Source organism: Odocoileus virginianus, chromosome 4 (assembly GCF_023699985.2).
Source record: "Odocoileus virginianus isolate 20LAN1187 ecotype Illinois chromosome 4, Ovbor_1.2, whole genome shotgun sequence".
NCBI lineage: Eukaryota > Metazoa > Chordata > Mammalia > Artiodactyla > Cervidae > Odocoileus > Odocoileus virginianus.
Window position 1 is genome coordinate 64,427,346 of NC_069677.1, and position 26,151 is coordinate 64,453,496.

General features: G+C 39.4%; 1 protein-coding gene and 1 long non-coding RNA gene across 6 annotated transcripts in view; one reads left to right on the plus strand and one right to left on the minus strand.

Annotated features, from left to right (window-relative positions):
• Positions 1 to 484: 484 nt before the first annotated feature.
• LOC139034675 (uncharacterized) lies at positions 485 to 2,127 on the plus strand. Its single transcript, XR_011487168.1, has 2 exons — positions 485 to 588; positions 1,430 to 2,127. It is a non-coding gene; the product is annotated as an uncharacterized lncRNA (long non-coding RNA).
• An 18,707-nt stretch (positions 2,128 to 20,834) lies between these two features.
• Positions 20,835 to 26,151, minus strand: part of U2SURP (U2 snRNP associated SURP domain containing) — a 47,108-nt gene continuing 41,791 nt past the window's right edge. For 4 of the 5 annotated variants that reach the window (XM_070466624.1, XM_020887594.2, XM_070466625.1 and 1 more), the window contains 3 exons: positions 24,689 to 24,807; positions 23,290 to 23,466; positions 20,835 to 22,186 (listed from right to left, as the gene is read on the minus strand). In XM_070466624.1, coding sequence (XP_070322725.1) covers positions 22,048 to 22,186; positions 23,290 to 23,466; positions 24,689 to 24,807 — 435 coding nt within the window. In that variant the 3' untranslated portion in view covers positions 20,835 to 22,047. The remainder of the gene's footprint in view (positions 22,187 to 23,289; positions 23,467 to 24,688; positions 24,808 to 26,151) is intronic. The other variant, XM_070466626.1, reaches the window with a different exon arrangement.

The following is a 26,151-nucleotide window of genomic DNA, read 5'->3' on the forward strand; positions in this document are numbered from 1 at the left end:
AGTCAGTGTTCTCTACAGGGATTTTAATCTGTTGCACCTGTCCCTTCTGAAGCGGTTCCCTTTGTTTATTTGGCTTCTGTTTGCCGGTCTCTTCAGTGTCTAATTTCCACCCTGACACAGGCGGGCGGAGGAGGACTCTTATTCAGGTTGTTAGTTCCTTCGCGCTGCGGTGAGGGGCTGGTACTGCTTTCCCCGTCTACGCTGCTCAGGCTCCCGGCTGTTCTATATGGAGCGTGCCCTGCGCTGCGCGTGGTTCCAGCCCTTAGGTGTTCCACAAAAGCACGGAACAAAAAGCTGCGCCTGCTTTTTGTGCCTTCCCCATCAGAGCGGCTCAGGCAGCCAGGAGCTTGACGGGCGCACTCTCCCCGGGTGCGGTGCGCCTTCTCCCCTCCATGGTCCCAGTCTCAGTTTCTGCCCGTGCCAGTCGGGTGCGTGTGCCTTCTGCCCTCCGCGTCCCCAGCCCCAGTCCCCGCCCGCGCCGGTCGGGTGCGTGCGCCCTGTGTCTCGCCGCGACCCTCCCGGCGGATGTCGACCATCCAGGATCTCAGGAGGTCTTTGGTTAGAAACTGGAGGCCTGTTTGCAGTGCGGTAGGGGATGCGGTCCTTGGGGCCAAGTCTGCCCCTTTCCCCTCCCTCCTGCCTCCAGCCTCCGGTGGGGCTGGGCCGGTCCGTTGCAGGCTAGCTCTTTCCTGGACTTGCTCAGACCCTTTGTTCTGCGAACGGCTGGCAATGTGTTCGGGCTGGTTAATTTTCTCTCTCTCTCTTTTGCTGTCCCACAGTTTAAGTTGGTAACTCACAAAAGCTCCCTCTGATTGTCCTCAGGGCACTCAGGCCCGGTCCTTACCCTTCGCTCCTCTCCATTCCACCCCCACTTGCTGGTGGTGGATGCCAGTGTCTGGGGTACTTTTCTGCTGGGAGTTGCTTCTAGGCACATAATCTGTGGGTTTTATTTATTGTTCCCCTTGGTTGCCCTCCAAGATTCAAAAACTTCCCCCAGACTGACCAGTGCAAGGGTTTCCTGGTGTTTGGAAACTTCCTCTATTAAGACTCCCTTCCCGGGACGGATCTCCGTCCTTAGCTCTTTTGTCTCTCTTTTTATCTTTTATATTTTGTCCTACCTCCTTTCAAAGACAATGGGTTGCTTTTCTGGGCACCTGATGACCTCAGCTAGCGATCAGAAATTGTTTTGTGAAGTTTGCTCTGCGTTTGGTTATTCTTTTGATGAATTTGTAGTAGAGAAAGTGGTCTCCCCGTCCTATTCCTCCGCCATCTTGGCTCCTCCCCACTAACTGCTTTTCTAACCAGTCCCACAGTTGAGGGGGAAAACCTGGGGCTGTGAGAACCCATGACTAGAGGTCAAGGAATAGGGTCATCGGGGCCAGTCAGGTGCTGGCAGTTGGCCTGGGCTTACCCACTTCCTCCCTTTCAGGTTCCATCACCTAACAAGAGAGAGAGAGAGAGAGAAAGCCAGGGGTGTGCCTTCCAGATGTGAGGAGCAGTTTGAGAAAAGATGCTTCACATACTGATAAATAACACAACCCAAAGGCACTTGTTCTGAGTCTAAACAATTGAAAGGGCAAACTTCAGACAAATATTCATTGACCTCCATGGTTACCAGGATGCCATTTCTTTAGCCTGCAAGACTGGACAGTCATCCCTACCATCAAGCCCCATTCAGTGAAGTCCTTTGCGTGAAAGCTGAACTGCAGTCCTCCCAGTGATGAAATAAATGCCTGAGGGTCCACCAAGGAGACTAGAAGTTTCAAAAGACCCCAAGCCCACACTTGTAGCTGGACTGTTTGTGAGCATGATGGAGACCAAGGTCGGGTAAGATGAAGGGGAGGCACCATCACATCCGCTGTCGCCCCACTGACTCTTCTCAGCCTGGGGTTTGTGTCCCCTCCCCCATCACTTCCTGGGTAACGTCCCTGCCCCAACTCTAGGCTGTGCCTTATGCTCTGTGCCCCCTTTCCCCAGGCCCTGTTGTTTCCATTTTTTTTATTTCCTTAAACCAGATTTCTAAAAGCAGGATTTCTGAGTCAAAGAGTATGAAAATATTCAGGGTATGGTCAAAGTGCACTTTTAAAAGTTGTACCAATTTCAAATGCAGTGAGCAAATAAAGAGAATATCAGATAAGAAGATATTTGTATTTCTTATAAACATTTTAAAGTAATTTCAAATATATTTTTGCTATTTTAATTGGCAAGAGGAAAAAAAATAGCATTTTGGAGTTGGAATGAACTTCATTTCCAACCCACTGGTTTCCAAACTTGGCTTCATAACAGAATTACCTGAGGAGTCTTTTAATAATATGAGTTCCATATTGTTGAGAAAGCTTGAGAAGTGGCTACTTTAGGCCTGAAGGTAAAAAAATGTATAAGATGAGTCTGGAGAATTTGTCATTTCAGAAAATAAGGAAGCTATGAAAAAACCAATGTTTTGTGTCAAAAAGTCTCAGGGTTAAAGCATATCAAATACCTTAAATCTATGAGGTTATATAATGTTAATAATAATCATAACAAAACTTTAATGGTCACTTTGAAGGATGTAATGCATCAAAAAAGATTTTGAGGGACTTTCCTGGAGGTCCAGTGGTTAAGACTCCATGCTCCCAATGTGGGGGGCATGGGTTTGATCCCTGATCAGGGAACTAAGATCCTGCATGCCATGTGACATCACCAGAAAAAAAAAAAAAAAAAAGATTTTTAAAACTGGAAAATAAAGGGAAAGAATCCAGCATTTAGGCTGCCTTTCCTATTTGAACTGTAGACTAAGCAAATAATAGATGAAGGGAAGTTTTTTGCATCATCCCAGCTAACAAATGAAAAAGGAATGATAAACTTAGGATGTCACCATATGCTACTATAATGAATTAATGGACACAGGCAATGACCATCAATGGCTGCTAATGCCACAAAAATAGACACAAGCAGACCCTAATGAAAGTACACACCACCTCTTATGAAGTTTCCTTGACAGAACTTTTTTTAAAAAATTTCAACTTTTTCTTTTCTATTGAGGTATAGGTGATTAACAATGATGTGATAGTTTCAGGTGAACAGTGAAGGGACTCAACCATATGTTTACATGTATCCTTTCTCCCCTAACTCCCCGCCCATCAATTGCCAAAACTTTTGAACTTACATCAAATCAAACCTCTAGATCAAATTATTGCTTCACAGAAAATAAACATGGTGGAAGAAAGAGGGGCAATCAGCAAAATCCAAACTATGAGAAAATCTTCAGGACACACACCTAGTTTCTTCAACAAAAGCTTTAAAGTGGAAAAAAAAATTAAAAAGAAGGATACCAATGGATGAAAAGTTACTTAAGAGGTACCTTGCCTTCCCAGGTAGCTCAGTAGTAAAGAATCCGTCTGCCAATGCAGGAAATGTGGGTTCGATCCCTGGGTCGAGAAGATCTCCTGGTGAAGGAAATGGCAACCCACTCCAGTATTCTTGCCTGGGAAATCCCATGGACAGAGGAGCCTGGCAGACTACACTCCATGGGGTCACCAAGAGTCAGACACTTAGTGACTAAACAACAACAACAACAAGAGATCAATAGCCCGTCATAATGCAGGACATTTTCTTGGATTTCAATTCAAACAAATGGGGGGGGGGGGGATTTTTTTTTTTAAATAAAGGCAATTATGGATTTGTGAACACTGACAGAATTTTTTATGATATTAAGGGATTACTCTTTATTTTTTTCTGGTGTATAATGGCACTGTGGGTATTTTTAAAGTCTGTATGTTTTAGAAAAACATACTAAAATATGTATGATTGAAATCATGTCTGAGATTTATACAGATTGAAAAGGCTGTGAAATAATTGTTGACACCAAGTGATGTAGTCGAGGGGATTCATTATACTACTTTCTCGACTTTTGCGTATATTTGAATTTTCCACATTAAAAGTAAAGACATGTATGTCAGGTCCTAGGTCTCACCCCAGACCTGCCAAACCAGTGTCTCAGTGGTGGGACCTGGAATCTGAATTCTGAGAGCTCCCCAGTGATTCTGATGGGCTAGTCCGTGGACTGGTGTTTGGGAAACAGTGGTTTGACAGGACATTTCTATACAGCCAGTTTATGGAAAAACCCAAGTTGCCTGACTCCGGTCCAGGATCCTTTTCAGAATAATAAGCAGCCTCTTGAATGCAAATGCCCTCGCTCCTCAATGTCTTCCCCTCTTAGGCAACAGGATGCTTTGACCCAGTTTTAAATGCATGTGGTCAGAAGGCACCCCAGGAGTTGTCTAAGACTTTTCAGCACTTTGTAATCATCTCAAGGAGCTACCGGATCCACAAGGACCTCTGTGTCTTTATGAAAAAGGAGAGGGACTTTTGAGCCACATTTTGCACAGGAACTCACATTTAAGAACTTCCCCAGTTGTCTTCCTGCTTTCGGTCTTTTTTTTTTCCCATTTATTTTTATTAGTTGGAGGTCTGCATTCAGTCTTAACAGTAGCAACATTTCCTGTGTCTGCAACATCTTCTCTGAATGAAAACCAAAAGGCAACAGGACATAGGGGATTTTGTTTCTGTTGGCCTGAGAATCCTGAACAGAATAGGGAATATTTATCATGAGATGAATTAGAATGTTGGAGGTAAAGGGCTACACGGGAATCGGAGACTTCATGGTAACTGAACATAAGCTGAGCTAAAGAACTGGGTAAATTCAGTCTTGGTGGATGAAAAAATAATAATACAAGGACTTCCCTGGTGGTACAGTGGTAAGAAACCAATGCAGGGGACACAGATTCTATACCTGGTCCAGGAAGATTCCACATGCTCGGGGCCACTAAGCCCCTGCACCACAGCTACTGAACCTGCACTCGAGAGCCCAGGAGCCACGACTACAGAGCCCACAGGCTGTAGCTACTGGAGCCTGAGCGCCTAGAGCCTATGCTCTGCAGTAAGAGAAAAGCCAACACAGTAAGAAGCCCGTGCACGGCAATGAAGAGTAGCGCTTGTTTACGCCACCAGAGGAAGACTGCATGCAGCTGTGAAGACTCAGTGCAACCAAAAAGAAAAAATTTTAATCAAAATAATAATTATAATAATGGTCAAATTGGCTGTGAAAAGTTGTGAAAAGAGAAAGAGAGAGGGGCCTTTGTGGTTTTCTCCTGATTACAGGAGATGTGAGGACTTCTTCTGGACCTTTGGTAATGAGGGTAGAGGCTAAAGCAGGGTTCAGGCTAAAGGCTAAAGCCCCTGTTGTTAAAGAGACAAACCCACACCACAAGGACTGCCTCCTCCCTGGCCCAGAAGCTGGGGATATATTATCACTAATGGCAACCAGGGTAGGAAGCTTCAGAGGTATGGTTTACCCTTCCACCTTGCTACCTACCACACTTGATGTTCAATATATTGCTTCTCTTTAGATTAATCAAACACAAGATTAGGAAGATAAGAACCTTAAAGTTCATTTTTTTATTCTAGTGGTCATGTACAAGTGTGGCTCGGATGGTAAAGAGTCTGCCTGTAAAGTGGAAGACCCGGGCTCAATCCCTGTGTTGGGAAGATCCCCTGGAGAAGGCAATGGCAACCCACTCCAGTATTCTTGCCTGGAAAATCCCATGGATGGAGAAGCCTGGCAGGCTCAAATCCATGGGGTCGCAAAGAGTCGGACATGACTGAGTGACTTCACTTTCACTTTCACTCAGATATGAATGTGAGAGTTGGACCATAAAGAAGGCTGAGCACCAGAAAAATTGATCCTTTTGAACTGTGGTGCTGGAAAAGACTCTTGAGAGTACCTTGGACTGCAAGGAGATCAAACCAGACAATCCTAAAGGAAATCAGTCCTGAATATCCATTGGAAGGACTGATGCTGAAGATGAAGCTCTAATACTTTGGCCACCTAATGCAAAGAGCTGACTCATTGGAAAAGACCCTGATGCTGGGAAAGATTGAGGGCAAGAGGAGAAAGGGGTGGCAGAGGATGAGATGGTTGGATGGCATCACTGACTCAAAGGACATGAGTTTGAGCAAACTCCGGGAGACAGGGAAGGACAGGGAAGCCTGGCATGCTGCAGTCTATGGAGTCAAAAATAGTCGGACATGACTTAGCTACTGAACAACAACAAAGTGCAGGAAGATCTTGCAGTATTTCACAACAAGTCATCTGGGAGAAGGGAAAATTTCCTCCTAACACACTCCAGGATATAGCAGAAAAATGGAAACCTGCCTAAGTGGCCCCTGGTCTGGAAAACAGGCACACACAGCATTGCTTGGCTTGATTTTTCTCATGTACCTACCAACGATTTCTTCCTTTCTATCTCCCCTGATCCCTCTTCTATAACAACTCTACTCAAACGTGGAAAACTCACTTGCCAAAATAGAACAAAAAATTGAAAGTAGCTGAAGCCAAAGACTTACACTTAAGTTATTACATAATTTCTCTCTTCTAAAAAATGTAAAATAGTGATTTTTTTTAAAAATTTAGTTACAAGAGATTCCTATCAGGCATCTTTGGCCTTTTGCCTCAGACGTCAGAGAAAATTAGTGTAGCTCTAGTAATATGACTGCCACTCAGTATGGCTCCTGCAAGTGGAATTGCTTTAGACCTACACACTTTTTCAGATGACTGGACCAGTTACTTCAGTCATCTATGCAGCTTGCCAAAATCACCCTCTGTTTTATAGATTCCAAAAATCTCCCAGCTGGGAGCAAGTAATTTCTTCCAATTTGAATTATTTTTTTAATAGTATGTCACAAATTCCCAGTGCTGGCAAAGATGTGGTGAAATATCCATTGCCCAACATTATACAAAGTCTAAAATGGTACATTTTTGGAAAGAAAGTTGACAACAGACATCACATGAGCTTTAAAATATTTGTATTCTTTGACCCAATTATTTCATATCTGGGAAGAATCTAAAAGTTCTTTTTAAAGAATGAAAATTAAAATGTTATGCATGGTGATGTTCATCACAGCATTATTGAGGAAAAAAGTGGAAATAACCCAAGTTTCTAATAATAGAGTCTTGGTAAACTACACTAAATGATTGTTTGTAGCCATTCAAGTTATTTGTTTTTTAAACACTGATGACTGGAAAGCTAGGTCCACCAAGTGCCCCCTTCCTGGAATCCAAACTTCAGGTAGAAGAACACAGAGGCTGAGCAAGGCTAGAGCTGTGATCCTTCCTGGGGGGGTGGGGTGCTGGCCAGACTGCCCACCACAGTGATTCCAGCTCTCTCGCCTGCTGCCCTCCTCGGCCTCCTGACTCCCACATCCAGCTCTCCATCTGGCCCTGTCAGCTCTCTGAGTCTACACAGCCTTCCACTGAATTCCTTTTGGCTTAATTTAGCAAGAGATGGTCTCTATGATTTGTGCCCAAAGACTCTGACTCAGTGCATCAATCAGATTATCAGATCCCAAAACATTTAGTTGCCCAATCAATTTGAAAGTGTTTTCCAAAGTCTGAGGATGAGATGGTTAGATAGTATCACCAATACTCAAATACATGAATTTGAGCAAACTCCAGGAGATAGTGGAAGACAAAGGAGCCTGGCGTGCTGCAGCCCACGGGGTTGCAAAGAATCAGACACAACCTATTGACTGAACAACAACATATACCAGTCTGAGAACAATAGGGGTGCTATATCCTGACCTAGCTCAATTTGTCTAAGAGAGGTCAAGTGAAGTTAACCTTAAAGTGAATGCTTAGCCTCTGTGGGGAAGAAAGGAATCACAAGATCCAAGAAAATGATAAGAGGCGAGGTTGAATTATTTATCAGAGAGCTGCTATGTGCTCAGGGCAATGCTAGACACACTCACTTACACGATATCATTTAATCTTCACAGCCAAGAGCTTCCTAACTAGGTTACCTGTTTCTCCTCTTGCTGCTGTGCACAGTGGCCAGTGATCTTCTGAAGCTACACCACTCCCTTGCTTAAAACTGTCAAGTTCTTCTTAACCTCACCTCATGCCATGCCTTCCTTTCCTCACTGCACTGGAGCCACGCTGACAGCTTTCCCTTCCTCACCAGGTCAACACTGCTTCCTCCTTAACACAGCCATTCCTGCAGCTTCCTCAACCTGGAGCACCTGGCGCCCTATCTTCACTTAGCCAGTGCCATCTTCTCACTCAGGTCTCAGCTCAAAATTTAGCAGCTCTGCAACTCTGCAGCTCTTTGCTGCTGTTGCTGTTTAGTCACTAAGGCATGTCTGACTCTTTGCAACCCCATGGACTGTAGCCCACCAAGCTCCTCTGTTCACGGAATTTGACAGGCAAGCACACCGGAGTTGGTAGCCATTTCCTCCTCCAGGGAATCTTCCTGACCCAGGGATGGAATCCATGTCTCCTGCTTGGCAGGCAGATTCTTTACCACTGAGCCACTTTTGGCTACCTATCATGCATCTAAAAGAAGCACCCCTCACCCACTTTCTGTCTCGCCTCCCTGCTTTTTGTTTTTCAGTAACTTTTACCATTGGAAATGATCTTACTTGATTTACTCTCTGGCTCCTCCCATGAGGATATAAATTCCATAAAAAAAGACCTTATTCTAACATCACCCTACACCCCCTGTGCCTAGAACAGTGCCAAGTGCAAGTAAATACTCAATTTGTTGATGAACTCAGTAAAGTGGATGGTGTGCTCATGCTGATAAGGAAATCGTGACCATCACCACACAGCCGGGAAGTGACTGGAAGCCACTGTTTGCTACAGGACAAAGCTGAAAGAAGTCTTTGCAGTCTGGGGATTCTGTTGTATGGTTTGGCCAAATCCTGCTGGGCTACAAAATACAAACAGCTGGGTTTTCAAGGAGGTACTCAAGCTTTTGTGAACTTTCTGATTATCAAGCCCTTGAGAAGCTAATATACACCTGTTTAAGATACTCAGGTCAGAAATTCATCTTTAGAAATCACATTCCACCCAAAATAACCAAAGAGTTCTAAGGTCTTGAGGTGTCTGACAACTAGACGCATTCAGACATGAGATGATGGAAGTGATTATATCTAACACTTCGTGCTTTCACCCCACCCAGTCTTGCTTATTGCTCTGGGCAGGGTTTGGGTCAGAGGTAAGTATCTGCACAAATTAATCAGAGAGAAATATCATTTTAGGCAAGATCAGATATTTTAACATATTTACCTTGTTGTCTTCAATACATTCTGCAAGGAAAGAACTGAAAGCTTCAGAGAAAGTGAGGAGAAATAAAAGTCCTAGAAGGCAATCAGAAGAGGGAAGGCAGGCAGGCAAGTCCTCTATTTTCTCTGAAAGCACATTATATCCTTCTCTATATTCAACAGAAAGGTCTGTTGCAAGAGGTACACCATCTCCCACACAGATATAAGGAGATTTGCAAGGTCTTCAAGGGCTTTTGGATTCTCAGTGGGTACATGTAAGGACATCAAGATAAACTGACAAAAGGCTGAAATCTAGGATAAAGATGGGTGGGTAGGTATTAGTATACTTAGGCACTAAAAATAACTTGAAGTTTTTTTCCATATAATCCAAGTTTTATAAGGATATATGAAGTACAAGGAAAGCCATACTTGTGGTGATCTGAGTAGCTGAGAACTTTGAACTTTGTGACAAGCAGTTGTGGATGGAACTGGTGAAAGAAGCAAGGTTCAATGCTGTAAAGAACAATATTGCATAGGAACCTGGAATGTTAGGTCCAAGAATCAAGGCAAATTGGAAGTGGTCAAATAGGAGATGGAAAAGAGTAAACATTGACATTCTAGGAATCAGCGAACTAAGATGGACTGGAATGGGTGAATTTAACTCAGATGACCATTATATCTACTACTGTGGGCAAGAATCCCTTAGAAGAAATGGAGTAGCCATCATAGTCAACAAGAATCCGAAATTCTGTACTCAGATGCAATCTCAAAAAAAAACAGAATGACCTCTGTTCATTTCCAAGGCAAACCATTCAATATCACAGTAATCCAAGTCTATGCCCCGACCAGTAACACTGAAGAAGCTGAAGTTGAACAGTTCTATGAAAACCTACAAGACCTTCTAGAATTAACACCCCAAAAAGATGTCCTTTTCATTATAGGGGACTGGAATGCAAAAGTAGGAAGTCAAGAAACACCTGGAGTAACAGGCAAATGTGGCCTTGGAGCATGCAATGAAGCAGGGCAAAGGCTAATAGAGTTCTGCCAAGAGAATGCACTGGTCATAGCAAACACCCTCTTCCAAAAACACAAGAGAAGATTCTACACATGGACATCACCAGATGGTTGACATCGAAATCAGATTGATTATATTCTTTGCAGCCAAAGATGGAGCTCTATACAGTCAGCAAAAACAAGACCGGGAGCTAACTGTGGCTCAGATCATGAATTCCTTATTGCCAAATTCAGACTAAAATTGAAGAAAGTGGAGAAAACCACTAGACCATTCAGGTATGGCCTAAATCAAATCCCTTATGACTATACAGTGGAAGTGAGAAATAGATTTAAGGGACTAGATCTGATAGACAGAGTGCCTGATGAGCTATGGACATGTACAGGAGGTTCATGACATTGTACAGGAGACAGGAATCAAGACCATCCCCAAGAAAAAGAAATGCAAAAAAGCAAAATGGCTGTCTGAGGAGGCCTTACAAATAGCTGTGTGAAAAGAAGAAAAGTGAAAAGCAAAGGAGGAAAGGAAAGATATACCCATTTGAATGCAGAGTTCCAAAGAATAGCAAGGAGAGATAAGAAAGCCTTCCTCAGCAATCAATGCAAAGGAAATAGAGGAAAACAATAGAATGGGAAAGACTAGAGATCTCTTCAAGAAAACTAGAGATACCAAGGGAACATTTCATGCAAAGATGAGCTCGATAAAGGACAGAAATGGTATGGACCTAACAAAAGCAGAAGATATTAAGAAGACGTGGCAAGAATACACAGAAGAGCTATATACAAAAGATCTTCACAATCCAGGTAATCACAATGGTGTGATCACTCATCTAGAGCCAGACCTCCTGAAATGTGAAGTCAAGTGGGCCTTAGGAAGCATCACTATGAACAAAGCAAGTGGATGTGATGGAATTCCAGTTAAGCTATTTCAAATCCTGAAAGATGATACTGTGAAAGTGTTGCACTCAAATGCCAGCAAATTTGGAAAACTCAGCAGTGGCCACAGGACTGGAAAAGGTCAGTTTTCATTCCAATCCCAAAGAAAGGCAATGCCAAAGAATGCTCAAACTACCACACAACTGCACTCATCTCACACGATAGTAATGCTTAAAATTCTACAAGCCAGGCTTCAGCAATATATGAACCATGAACTTCCAGATGTTCAAGTTGGTTTTAGAAAAGGCAGAGGAACCAGAGATCAGATAGCCAACATCCGCTGGATCATCGAAAAAGCAAGAGAGTTCCAGAAAAACATCTATTTCTGCTTTCTTGACTATGCCAAAGCCTTTGACTGTGTGGATCACAATAAACTGTGGAAAATTCTGAAAGAGATGGGAATACCAGACCACCTGACCTGCCTCCTGAGAAATCTGTATGCAGGTCAGGAAGCAACAGTTACAACTGGACATGGAACAACAGACTGGTTCCAAATAGGAAAAGGAGTACGTCAAGTCTGTATATTGTCACCCTGATTATTTTACTTATATGCAGCATCATGAGAAACGCTGGGCTGGATGAAGCACAAACTGGAATCAAGAAATATCAATAACCTCAGATATGCAGATGACACCACCCTATGGCAGAAAGTGAAGAAGAACTAAAGAGCCTCTTGATGAAAGTGAAAGAGGAGAGTGAAAAAGTTGGCTTAAAGCTCAACATTCAGAAAACTAAGATCATGGCATCTGGTCCTATCCCTTCATGGCAAATAGATGGGGAAACAGTGGAAACAGTGGCTGACTTTATTTTTCTGGGCTCCAAAATCACTGCAGATGGTGACTGCAGCCATGAAATTAAAACATGCTTACTACTTGAAAGGAAAGTTATGACCAACCTAGATAGCATATTAAAAAGCAGAGAACTTACTTTGCCAACAAAGGTCCGTCTAGTAACGGCTATGGTTTTTCCAGTGGTCATGTATGGATGTGAGAGTTGGACGATAAAGAAAGCTGAGTGCCGACAAATTGTTACTTTTGAACTGTGGTGTTGGAGAAGACTCTTTGAGAGTCCCTTGGACTACAAGGAGATCCAACCAGTCCATCCTAAAGAAGATCAGTCCTGGGTGTTCATTGGAAGGACTGATGTTGAAACTAAAACTCCAATACTTTGACCACCTGATGCGAAGAGTCGACTCACTGGAAAAGACCCTGATGCTGGGAAAGATTGAGGGCAGGAGGAGAAGGGGACAACAGAGGATAAGATGATTGAATGGCATCATCGACTCAATGGACATGGGTTTGGGTGGACTCCGGGAGTTGATGATGGACAGGGAGGCCTGGCATGCTGCAGCTCATAGGGTCTCAAAGAGTCGGACATAACCGAGCAAATGAACTGAACTGAACTGAATACCTAAGAGAATCATCTTAACGCTTCACACTTGTTGTGGCTCAGTTGCTATATCTGACTCTTTGTGACCCCCATGGAAAGCAGCACACCAGGCTTCCCTGTCCTTCCTTGTCTCCCAGAGTTTGCTCAAACTCATGTTCATTGAGTCAGTGATGCCATCCAACCATCTCATCCTCTGCCAGCCCTTTCTCCTCTTGCCCTCAATCTTTCCCAGCATCAGGGTCTTTTCCAATGAGTCAGCTCTTCGCATCAGGTGGCCAAAGTATTGGAGCTTCATCTTCAGCATCAGTCCTTCCAATGAATATTCAGGACTGATTAGGATTGACTGGTTTGATCTCCTTGCAGTCCAAGGGACTCTTTTTCCAGCACCACAGTTCGAAGGCATCAAATTTTTGGCACTCAGCCTTCTTTATGGTCCAATTCTCATATCCATACATGATTACTGGAAAAACCATAGCTTTGACTATACAGACCTTTGTCAGCAAAGGTCCTACTCTTCACAGAAGGACACTATCAGTGTATGTGCTGTGATTGTTAATCATGTTAATCATGAAGACTATTACAAGAGAAGCTGTTCTAGAAATATTCAGAAACAGATCTGGAATTCTGCAACTTGTGCATGGTATTATAAGTTCTAAAATATAGAGCAGGCAGAGTAACGCTTTATCTTAGCACCAAAACTTTCTCTCATTCTTCATACATTGTTAGTCATGGCTCTATTATGTAATAGAAAAAAGAATAAATGAGACCTCATAATACATGCAAGTAAATAATATTCTGAGAGGTTTCGACAAATTCCAATCAAGAGAACAAACAGGTAAAAAGATCATTCCCGGTTTGAAAGACTTTATTTCTAACAAATGCCTAGTATTTGGGTTTCCCAGGTGGCGCTAGTGGTAAAGAATCTTACTGCCAATGCAGGAGACATGAGACATGGGTTCCATCCCTGGGTCAGGAAGATCCCCTGGAGGAGGGCACAGCAGCCCACTCTGGTATTCTTGCCTGGGAATTCCCATGAACAGAGGAGCCTGGCGGGCCACAGTCTATGGAGTCTCAGAGAATCAGACACCGAGGTTAAGTTCAGTCTGACTGAAGCCACTTAGCACGTTAGCAAGCAAGCTTCTAGGGCAATTAATTCAGAATTCAGCGAGTATTTTTATATGTTGAAGCCTCTTGGGACGTACTCGAGTGGTATTTCTGCTTTGTGGCACATATATATAGTATTTGGCACAGATTGGACAGGCTGCAGATTTTTCTGGAGAGCATACATTCTTAAAATAAGATGGATATATCAGGAGAAGTTGAGGATAAGCACCCTATGAAATACATAAGGTACATATGTGATCTTGGAATTTAGAGTTGAAAGTCACATTAGCAAAATGTTACAGTGATTGGACACTATAAATATTAAAAAAAAAACTACTTAGAACACCTTTTGTTTTTTGACACAGCACTGCACCCTGTGAAGGAGGCCTATAATAGGTCCAGTTTCCCAGGAGTGAAGTTTGACAGAGCCTATATTAAAATGTTTTGTTGTTGTTCAGTTGCTAAGTCCTGACCGACTCTTTTGCGACCTCATGGGCTGTAGCCCAACAGGCTCCTCTGTCTGTGGGATTTCCCAGGCAAGCATACTGGAGTGGGTACCCACTTCCTTCTCCAGGGGATCTTCCTAACCCAGGGATCAAACCCTGCATGGATTCTTTACCACTGAGCCATTAAAACCTTAGCATGACTAAAAATCTGAAAAGCATCTTCCTTAATGTTCTTAACAATCTGCTCACTCTCAATAGCTATTGCAGCAATAAAACAAAGTATGCTGAAAGAAGAAAAACGATCTAATATCCCTTCATGTAATAGAACTATTTAGCTGCCAAGGTAGCCAATTGATAGTGAGGTACTTACTCTTCTCTATTTCAATGTTTTGGTGATATGGAGGACCAAATAGTGTTTTTAATCAAAGTTTTGCTCTTCTAGTTAGTTGTTAGTGCAGCTGCTGAGAACTCCAAAGATCGTTACAAATGTTCTGAAGACATATTATTGTGTAGTTGTTGTGTCTGACTCTTTGCGATCCCATGGACTGTAACCTGCCAGGCTCCCCTGTCCATGAGATTCTCCAGGCAAGAATATTAGAGTGGGTTGCCATTTCCTCCTCCAGATCATCATCCTGACACAGGGATTGAACCCACATCTCCTGCATTAGCAGGCAAGTTCTTCATCAGTGAGCCAGCAGTGAAGCCCCTAAATCTATGAGTTTGTTTCTATTTTGCATGTGCATTTATTTGTATTGTTTTTAAATTGCATATAAGTGATATCATACAGTATCATCCAAGTCTCCTTCACTCTTGGCTACCCTAAATCCAGTGCACTGCTGTGGCAAAGAGGTGGTGGGAACAGAGCATTACCAGGTAGATAATGGGATCATTCACAGGAAAGCTATCAACATTTCTTCCCAGTGGATAGTAGTGATCACTGAGCATGGAGTGCAGTGTATGAGCAGGGCTCTTGAGGAGTGGGGGTAGGGACGGAGGGTGGACTAGGTGTTCTCGGAGTTCCCAAAGCTGGGATGGAAGGGAAAAAGGATTACAGTGACCAGACTCCCCGTCCTGAAATAGGCAAACTGACACTGAATCCCAAATACCTGTCCATTGCTAGGAGATATAGGTTAGAAGACACACCCTCTCTGTGCCTCAGAGTCCTCCTAGAAAGTCTTATTTGCTGCCTGATAACTGCACTTGTGTCCTCCCACACTGTTACCACCCCAAACTCTGCCAAACTCATTCACTGCACTCATAAGGCCCTTTCTCCAACATGAACCTTCTGCTGATCAAAGAGACTGGATTTATCAAGAAAAGATTTCCTGCATTCATTCTATTCATAAAGCCTTTCTCCACTGTGAATCTCTGAAGATACTGAAGGCCAGAGCTGGCAGTGAAAGATTTCCAACATTCACTGCACTCATTTTTTCCTCCAGTGTGCACCGAAACTGAGGTGATGCATTTGATTAAAGGATGTACCATTCTGAATAGAATTTAAAGTGTAATTTCCTTTTCAATTTCTATATAGTTTGAGCTTGCCATTCTAAAAGGAGTTTTAGGGTACATTTCTTGTTTTGGCATATTCTGAAAATACAAAACTGTAACTTGCAAACATACACAAAATAGAGGAGTCTAATTACCCTCACATTACTAATCTTTTCAGTCTTCCCTCGTCCTATTCCCTGGCCACTCCTTCTCTGAATACTGCACACTGTTGCTCAGCTCTGGTAATTTGAATAACATTGTTTTTTTTTTAACTTTATATTTGGGCAAAGACTCCAGTGCCTCATCCTATTTTATACTATTTCCCAGGCTCTTTTCACATATACCCTATTTCAACTGTTTACATTTGGATTTTGCATTATGAGCTTCCTTTCAGAAATCTTGGTTAATGGAACTCTATAATAAATGACAGTTTAAAAGTATTTTTTAAAATCTACTTAATGAAAATGTCTTTCTCAAAGGAGATTAAGAATTAAATGTCACCTGTAAGCAGTAAAGAATCTGCCTGCCAATGTAGGATACGATACGGTTCAATCCTTGGGTGGGGAAGATTCCCCTGAAGAAGGAAATAGCAACCCACTCCAGTATCCTCGCTTGGGAAATTACATGGACAGAGGAGCCTGGTGGGCTAGTCTGTGGAGCCGCAAAAAGTCAGACAGGACTGAGTGACTAAGCACAGCACAAATGCAAATCAAGTACAAGAATGTATCTTATAAAGGTACCAGCACTATAGAATTTTAGTTTTACTGTTTTAGTTAAAAGATGTTCCTGTCATTAGTTTTCAGGAACACTGAAAGTTTAACTACCACTGCATGATAACTACACACCAGTGACTTACATGTTATTTCATCCTTACAATAAACAGGCAAGGTTACTGCCATTTTATAGATGAAAATAGATTCTAAAGACTCACACAGCTAGTAGTAGGAAAGAGCTGGTATTTAAGTATGAAGCCACAGCCCAGCTTCTTCCTCTTCCTCCAACATTATGCTATGCCACATCTCATTCAAGCCAGAAAATAAATCTTTATTCTAAAGTTTCACGCTCTGTGTTTTCTAAGGATAGGGAAAAAACTATAAAAATAAATAAAACAACGCTTTTTCCCCGCTGTGTGGCAAAATTAACATCTAATCTAAACACTGAGTATACTAAATGGCAAAACTAGTTTCCTTTTCACCAGACAATGAAACTAAAAAAGCATTCGAATATAGTCATTTATATTAACAGCTTCAAAAATCACACATTTTAAGATGCTTAAATTTGTTTTTATTTATGTTTTGGCCACACCGCACAGCATACAGAACTTAAGTTCCCAGACCAGGGAGTGAACCTGTGACCCCTCCAATGGAAGTGTGGATTCTTAACCAGTGAACCACCAGAAGTCCCTCAAAACTCACATATGCTTTGAAAGTGTATTTTGGTGGGAGGGGGACCGGGATGGGGAATACATGTAAATCCATGGCTAATTCATTTCAATGTATGACAAAAACCACTGCAATGATGTAATTAGCCTCCAACTAATAAAAATAAATGGAAAAAAAAAGTGTATTTTGTACCCCAAATTATGAAGTGAAATCATATCACATAATCATGTAAAGAGAACATAGCACAAAAAATGTCTAAAAAAGTGGTAGTTGGTATATCTACTTGGTATTACTTTTGTTTTTTTATAGTTTTTACTCAAAATAGAAAATGCTAATGTGCCATTTGGGAAAATACTTTTCAAATTTTAAAAGGAAATACAGAAACTTCCAAGAAAAAGTAGGCTCGAAAAAAGAACTCACATGCTACCACATGGATAAACCTGAAGGAACATTATGCTAAGTGAAATATGCCAGTCAAAAAATGACAAGGTCTGTATGATTCTACTTATTTGCAGTGTCTGGAGTAGTCAAACTCACAGAAACAGAAAGCAAAATGGTGGTTGCCAAGTGTGGGAGAAGGGAGTCAAGTTGTTTAATACACACAGAATTTTAAGTTTGTAAGATGAAAAGTTCTGAAGACAGGTTATACAGCAACATGAATATACACACTACTACACAAAAATGGTTAGGATTTTGTTTCTTGTGATTTTTGTTATGAGTATTTTATCACAATTTAAAAAATTTAAAGGAACCAGTGAATTATTTTTAATGTGATGATACTATGGTTATGTCTTATGTCATTTAGAGACTAGTAAGTAGATCATCTGTAGACTGATGGGTACCAGGGAGGCTCATCCTATTATCCTACTTTCAAGTATGTTTGAAAATGTCCTCAATGAAACAGAACAAACTTTTAAAAAATGGAACCAAAAAGAAAATGAAATTTCCTGGTCAAAAAAATTATCTATCATGAAAATATTTTATTGTGGTTTAAACATGTAAAAACGTAGAACATTTTAGCTACAACTGATAAATAAGACACATCATTTATTTCACTTGAGAGAAAGCTGCTGAAAACTAGATATGGTTTGCTGGGCTTACATTAGAAAAGCTGTATGGAGAAAATTACATGAACAATCTAAAGTTTGCTATGAAAACAATGTATTTTATTAAAGTAATTAAAAGTCAAAAAACAACAACAAAAGAAATTCCACAACCTTTGTTTGCAACTATATAATCTTTATGTAGAAAAACTATAAAGTGACAGTCTGGAAAGCAGCTCCACAATAAACTGAATCCTTATATCAAGAGTAACTAAAATGATGGAATCAGTTCACCCAAAAGAAATTATCTTGCTGTAGAGTAATTCAGCTGAGCTGATTTCAACTATATTATTCTCATTTCTGAAAAGTTGTCTTTCCTGATATTTCAAATCACCAAAGATACAATGCACAAGAGCCTACTGAAGTCAAAAGAATAAAACACATACTCCAAGCACAATTACATATAAAAATGAATGAGGGCTTTTTATCTACAGATCTACAAAACTATATAAATAACCAATTACACATATAATCCACGTACACTGAAGCTTCATGAGGTGGTACTGAATAAACACTTGAGGCATAGAATTTTCAACACTGGAACATGGCTCACTCTGGTCAGCAGCGCATTCCCACCTTTTAGTCCAGCATCACAACACTTCCCCTGGGATTTGTATTTGTGTCTTATCTAAGTCCTGGGAAGTTGATAGCAAATGAAGAAAAATGCCAAAAGGAAAATGAATGAAATATCATCTAAAATCTATTCTAAAACATGCCTGTGAAATATGAACAAACCAAGAGCATTTCGTGAGTTTTTACAGTCATGTTCCTTTAAACTTATATTAGTGTCTTCATTAGTACCTGCACTGAATTTTCTGTAGGTTTTCCATTAAGATATAATAAAAGAGGAAAACAACAAAGAAAAAAAGCTCTTATCTTCTTGGAAAAAAAAGTGGTACTATTTATTTTAAAAAACAGCTTTCTCTGCTAAAGAAATCACACTATTGTGATCATCAAAATGGGTTAAGTCACTTTGACAATACAGACTTATTTTATTTTTAATAATCAAACTATTACCATGGCCATATAATTTTTCAGAACTTATGAACACAATGGAGAGAAATAGGCACAGAATATTTCTAAAAACCTATATTAGACCATGATTATAATTGTTAAAAATATATTCAAGTACTCAAGAATATTAAAGTTTGGGGGAAAAATGCAAAAGTCATAAGCATTTCCTCCCTCTTAGATTCTTTAATTGGGATGAAAGTCTCAGGATACACCTATAGGAATGATCTGCAATAAAGAAAAATTAGGTCGGTGTACAGTAATTTCTGCACATTTTAGCAGAAATGGCAAGAACACTTTGAGCCAAATGGAAGCATTCCTTTGGGTCAGGGCTTTTTGTTTTAGTTCTTTAATCTCTAACTTCTCAACATGTCATCGTTCAGAAGTGCCTATACACCTACTAAGAGCAATAAGAAAATACAAAATCAAAGAAAAGATTCACAGACATGATTCTTTTCAACCTTAGGCCTCTCTTTGATAAGAAATAAATGACCTTTTTTTTTACTTTCTCTCACCTGTTAAAGAGAGAGATTAAATGGTATTAACCTAGTAAGGAATCCCTGTGTATGCTGGAGGGGAAGAGTTTAAGCCACGCCCTTTATAAAGAGTCGGTAACAGAGGATTTCCTCCTACATGTAGCTGTTGGGGAGGATAGATATGTCATAGAACTGTAACAGGCTATTTCCTATAACTGGACAGCCATGCCTACGAACATTTTCAGGAACCTGCAGAAATTTTGCTATCTAAGTGTTCTTTAGACAAGAAACAATGAATACTATGTATGCTCTTATAAAAATATGGTAGAATATCTCCCCCCCTCCCATTCACCAATCTCTGACCATTAAGCTTTCACTGAATCCATAGAGAACTAAACACACTTACTCTGGATATTTTCTCATTAAGTAAAGCTGGAAATTATCTAACAATAGCACTTGCAATTCCAGGAAAAAAAAAAATCCAGTACAATCTAATACAAACACTAGCAAGCTTCACAGAATACATATTCTATCAAGCCTACAGAATCCCCATCCATCACCCAAAAGGAAGTCAGTCTTACACTGCATAAAATAAATGATGTTCGTTACACATCTAGATGCAGATTAAAAGAATTGCTAAATTCTACTGCAGTAGAAAAAAATACTACAAATAAGCACTCAAAACTGACCTAACAATGTTTACTTACTTCTGCTTCTCCAGGCTACATTTTTAAGAGAGAGAAAAATAAGCATACTTGCATGTTGACTGGCAAAATCACTTCCTAACTAATCATTTCTAAGCCTATACTAGAGACCAATGAATGATGGAATGCCCACAATCACCAGCAACTCAACCTTATCATTATTTCTGCAAAGGTAATTATATAAAATTCCATTCTCCCAGGCAGTGAACAAGGGAGAAAAACACATTCTTTAAAAATGGCTGTATTTGTAGGTTTTTAGAAACCAGCACCAAATGTTCATGTTTAATTATTCTAAGCAACATTTAGTAAACTAAATCCCTACCAATATGGACAAACAAAAGAATGAATGATAAGGAAATAACATTCAAGCAATAGTGCATGTTGTTAACAACCACTAAGAAAAAGAATGTGGCACATTTCTACAGCTTTTGTAGGTTTGCCCAGTTTGGAAATAACATGCCTCACTGCTCAGATAATATTCCTACTCCTCAAATCATGAGTATAGGTTTTTAATTTTGTGACTAGGCAAGACAAAGTACAACAACTTGAAAAGATACTTTCAAAAAACAAGCTTAAAAAAAAAAAAGCCTAACTTAGAACAATCTGTTATTAGAGCCGCTACTCTATTAAGAAGGTAAAAAACCATCAAATCACCATAAAAAGTGTCTAAATGAAAAACTGAAAGCAAGGTTCACAAACAGTAGCGTCAGGTTCAAGTCTACATGACCCTTTATTACATTATAGTAATATTATGTTCAACATTACATAAATTTTCTTATGTCTTCTTCACACTGCAATTTATCTGTACAACAGATTTCAATTCTGAAAATGGTTTAAATCAACTTTTTGCATCTTTAATTTACAAACCCATTGAGTGTTACGTTTTGTAAAAAATTGTATCATTTTAAAATTCCACTTAAAAGCTAAACCTAAATCCTTTAAAAACAAAAAAACCAATGAAGGTGCTTTGAACACAACCTTGTAGAACTATTCTGATACCAGTGTTTGAAAGAGAGCCTACAAAAAAATAAAGAGCCTACAGATGGCTTCATAAAAAAAATTCTATGGCCAATTACTGTTAAATTCTTTTAAATAAATTTTTCTAATGATAGAAAATTAAATCAAAAGATGGAAATTTAATTTTTCCCTGAAAATAAGTAGTTGCTCAGGACATGGGTTAAGTGTACTAAATTCACATTGCTTCTTTGAAAAAAAAGAGATTTTAGTCAGGCATAGCATTAACAGAAGACCATGCATCATATCTGCCTAGTCTTTTATCTCTGGGTACTAGTATTACCCAAGGGAACATTACCCAAGAAATTGGTTGGCAAGCCCACCAAATATGAGTCTTGGGTCCCTAAATTTTGAAAGTCATCTCAGTAAACACAAAACTTTAGCTACTTGAACAGTGAAGCTTGTAAAGTGCATTAGGTGTAAGAAATACAACAGATGTGCTAAACTCACTTAGCAGGATTTTAAGGGACTTGATGTCATCAATAGGGCAAAAAAACAACATTAAAGTTTTCTGTTCAGATTTTATTTGAAATCTAATTCAAATTGTCAAAGCTACAAAAGGGGGGAAGACATCTGTATTATTTTTTCTAAGTCACAACATCCTAAAACAAAATACTACTACTGCCAGCAGATCCATTATACACATTTCTGATGAAATTCATTAGCACAATAAAAATTTCATCTTGAGAAACAGCCACAACAAAAGTAATTTATACAATATAAAACAACGAGAGGTCTACAGATGCAGTTACTTATGAGTTTACACATGCATTCACAAACAAATAAAAACCCCAGGAATGCTCTTTCATTAGATTTTTTGTTTTTCGTTTTTTTAAAAAAACAGACCGTCCAGGCACAAAACAAAATCGCATTTCCATTAAGTGACAGCATCTTAAAAATTTATGTCAGTGTTTGTTTTTCTTTGACTTTTTATGAGACCTGTGTGGAGATCGGGACTGGGATCTGGATTTCTTCCCTGATTTTTTAGGGGATCTAGACCGTGATCGCCTAGATCTTTTAGGTGTCCTTGAACCAGATGGAGATCTGAGGAAACAAACAAAAACAATTTAACCAAAGTACTCACATGATCAAAACAAACTATCCTTAAATTATCTAAAATGATCTTTAACAGGGCACAATGAAAGTCACTGAAATAAAAAAGGCTGTAAACCTTCCAAATTTATACTGTGCCTACTATATGTACACACTCACACACACAAATTTTGTACTTCCTATGCATCACACCAGTGATCATCAGTAGCATGCATGCCAAGACAGACTCTGGAGCCCTACCACTGCTCTACTGAATCAAACTCTCAAAATCTGCATTTTAACAAGCCAAAGTTCAAAATGGCATCCAATATCATTCACAAAACTTTGAACGCAGTGGCTTTGCAGCCTATCTTCTTGAGAGGAAAAGCACCAACTATTGCAAATTCAAGGGAATCTTTTAAGACAGCACTCTGTAAGTGCTATGCATTAAAATTACCAAAACAAATTATTATATAATTTTCATGAATGTATATATACAATAGATGCACAAGTACCATTCAGAAAAAAGAGAGCTATCTGTTATAGAAAAATTTTACTAAAAAATGGTTACAATAAAAACATTTTAGGGTAAAAAGCAGTTTCAGCTCTCAGGAAAACTCTATAAAGCACCCAGATAAACAAAACACTTCTGAACCACCTTTCTGAAACTTGGAGGAGAAAGGTATAGAACACACTAAATTAAATGCTGAAGAAACACAGTCTGTGGTATTTATGTCCACAAGTCTACCGAAGAACTTGCTAGTAAGATTACTGCTGGGTGGGGAGGAACGTGTATTTTTCTTTCAGCCTTGACAAAAACCAAAGAATATTCTATAGAAACTAAAGAACAGAAAGGAAAAGAAAAGCAGCTATTCTTACTCCACAGAAAACTGATGTTTAATATTCTTGGCTAGTCTTTACGTGTTGGAAGCTTTCTTATGCTTTAGTCATGAGGAGATTGGGGTGGGGAGATGGGAAGGAAGAATCTAATAAAGTATATCTGTTTGGTTTTCTAAAATCCTTTCAAAAATGGCTGTCAAACAAATTATTTTCAAAAGCTGGTGGAATGACAAGGAAACTGGCATTTAGTATTACAAAAAATGACTTGCGTTTACCTTTTGGCCTTTTTGCTAACATCTCTAGGAGAATCTTTGTGAGATGACCTGGACCGTGAGCTCTCTTTATGAGATCTTTCTGAACGCTCTGATCGCTCCGATTTTGGTGATGGGGATTTCACTCGTCTACCACTGCTACTGCGAGATGGGCTAGGGGACGTACTGTGTCGCCTTTTCCTATGGAACAAAGCCCCCAAAACATCCCATAAGTGAGCAAAGGATCAGGTATATCATTTTCCTTCTAACTAAATTAGCTTCTAATTCCTATCAGTTTACACTATCTTTATTTTCACTAACCTTATTAATGTTATTTTCCAACAACATTCAAAGCCTTTTCCACTAAGAACAAAAAAGTCTTAAAGATAGACTGATCGACACAAAAACTGAATTGAACTAAACTGGATTTTTCTCTGCTCTAAGAGATTATTGGAACAAGAGACAAAATTCCATCAAGGTCTCTGATTAGATAATAGTGTTTTTTTTTAATGCTAATTTCCTGCTCTTGAAAAATTTTTTTTTTGTTCGATCTGGGAACTTTTACTGTGGTTAAGTATGAAAATGGGGCATCATGTAAGCAAGTTATTCTTAAATGATTGGGGGTGAGGGGAGAAAGGAAGAGGAAGAAGAAAATAAAGCAAAAGGAGAAATACTTTAACACTGGGGGAATGACAGTGAAAGCTATCTGGGAATTCTTTATGTCATTCTTGTAACTTTTCTATAACTCTGAAATTATATCAAGATAATAATAAATGACAAAAAAGTGATGGATTACTTTACCAATTAGTATAGCCATGTTATCTTGTAACTATATGAAGAGTGACTAAGCCAAAATTTTTTAATTTGCATTTGCTTGGTTCTTATTAGGAAAATCTCAATTCTAAAGTAACTTTTTCTACTAATCAGAGATTTAGGAACTGTGAAAGTAAGAAATAAAAACTACAAGAGAAATTATTTTGATTAGAAGACTTGAAGTGAGGACCACGTCTCTATAGCCTAAGTACACAATCTCCCTTAACAAACAGGACTGGGAGACTCAAGTTTACAGGTAGCAGCCTCAACACAGAAGAAAAGCTTATATTGGAGGCAACAGGTAAGATCTAGCAAGCTGCTTAGTTATTTAAGCCTCAGGTTCGATACGTAATACTGTAACTGAATTCTTGCCCTGAACTAAGGCTAAGGTACCTTATGAACCATGTAAAGGGATGGTGTCCCAGGTAACTAAGCCAAGTGCCAAATGCCCCTTTGCTCAGCTAATTCTGCCTTCTGCAGGCAGAAGCCAAACATGTTTATCACACACACAAAAAATATTTTTCCAATCGATTGGTTCCAGTGATGAAAATATTACAAAATGAAACATGATTCCAAAGCCTGTATGGGCATTAAATGAGAAATGTTATACCTTTCTTTCCTTGTTGGAGTGCATTCATCTTTCTCCTTCTTGTCTTTGGATCGAGATTCCAATTTTTCTTTATCCTTCTTATCTCTTTCTCGTTCTCTTTCTAATTCCTTCTCTTTCTCCTGTTTTTTTTTTTTTTAAAGAAATATTTAGTCATTAAAAAACACCCATCTGGTTAATCTTATTTATGTAATAATATTTTCCCCTCTAGTTAACTATTTATAAAATTACTACTGAAGGTATACCTACTCTTCCAGAAAGCCGGTTCTTCTACTCCTCTACTTATAATGAATGATCATAATAATACCAGCAACAGTGGCTAAGTATTTTCTGAATGCCTACCATAGGCCAAACAATTAATGAACAACTTTCCATATACCACTGGCATGAAATTCTTTAAAACATGCTTATGAATAGTATTATCCTCATTCAAAACATGAAAAATGAGCCTTAGAAAGGCTCAGTGCCATGCCTAAGGTCATACAGGAATGAGGTCAGGATCTGAGCCAAAGCTCTAGAGTCACGGCTCTTAAGAGTGCTGTCCCTTCACTTAAACAAACTGGAAAAACAATATGATGACCTTTCCATCTCAGACTACAATAAAATTGTCAATAATGATTCTAATTGCACAGCAAGTTGATTTAATCAAAGGAAAGCAATTATTAAAGTAATATACTAAAAAGGAGAAAAACCTACTCTCAATAAATGTCTAGTAAAAAGTCTTATTATTAATAGTGGAAAACAAGTATCAATCATATGGAAATTTATAAAAGTACAAATTATAAATCCTAATTTATAAAAGTACAAATTGACTACATGACTATATAATTATGTAAACCAGAAAAATTATTTGCTTATCCCCAACTGCTACAACTGCCACTTCTCACTTGAAATTATGACTGCTATTGATAATTAAGGGAGTAGCTACCAACAATGAACCCACAAAGCCAACCGAGCTCTTCAAAAACAAGAATTAAAAAACAAAACAAAACAATTAAATTTCTCTATGATTTGTATGCATCAAGAAAGCTAATCGATATCCGATAAAAAGCCCATACCAGATGCTGAAGAATGTTTTCTGGGAAGGGCCAGGTAGTAAATATTTTCTGCCATGGGCTACAGTCTGTCAATTCTATAACCGTAGTCCAAAAGCTACTACAGATAATACATAGGTAATAACTGAAGGGGCGTGGCTGTGTTCTAGTAAGTTTATTTACAAAAATGAAGTGATGGTCATAGACTGCTGACCCCTGGCCCATGCCTTCAAAAAACAAGGAGACTAAAATGGTAATAAACATGTTACTACATCAGGGACAGTGGGCACCTCAAGGTGCAGTCTTCCATGCAAATCAAAACACTTGCCACCATCCCCAAAGGGACTCAACAGGGTTCAGATATATAACATCTTTTTTTTTTTTTTTTTTAATCTCATGTATCTTTTTTCCAAATACAACTATTGAGGACAA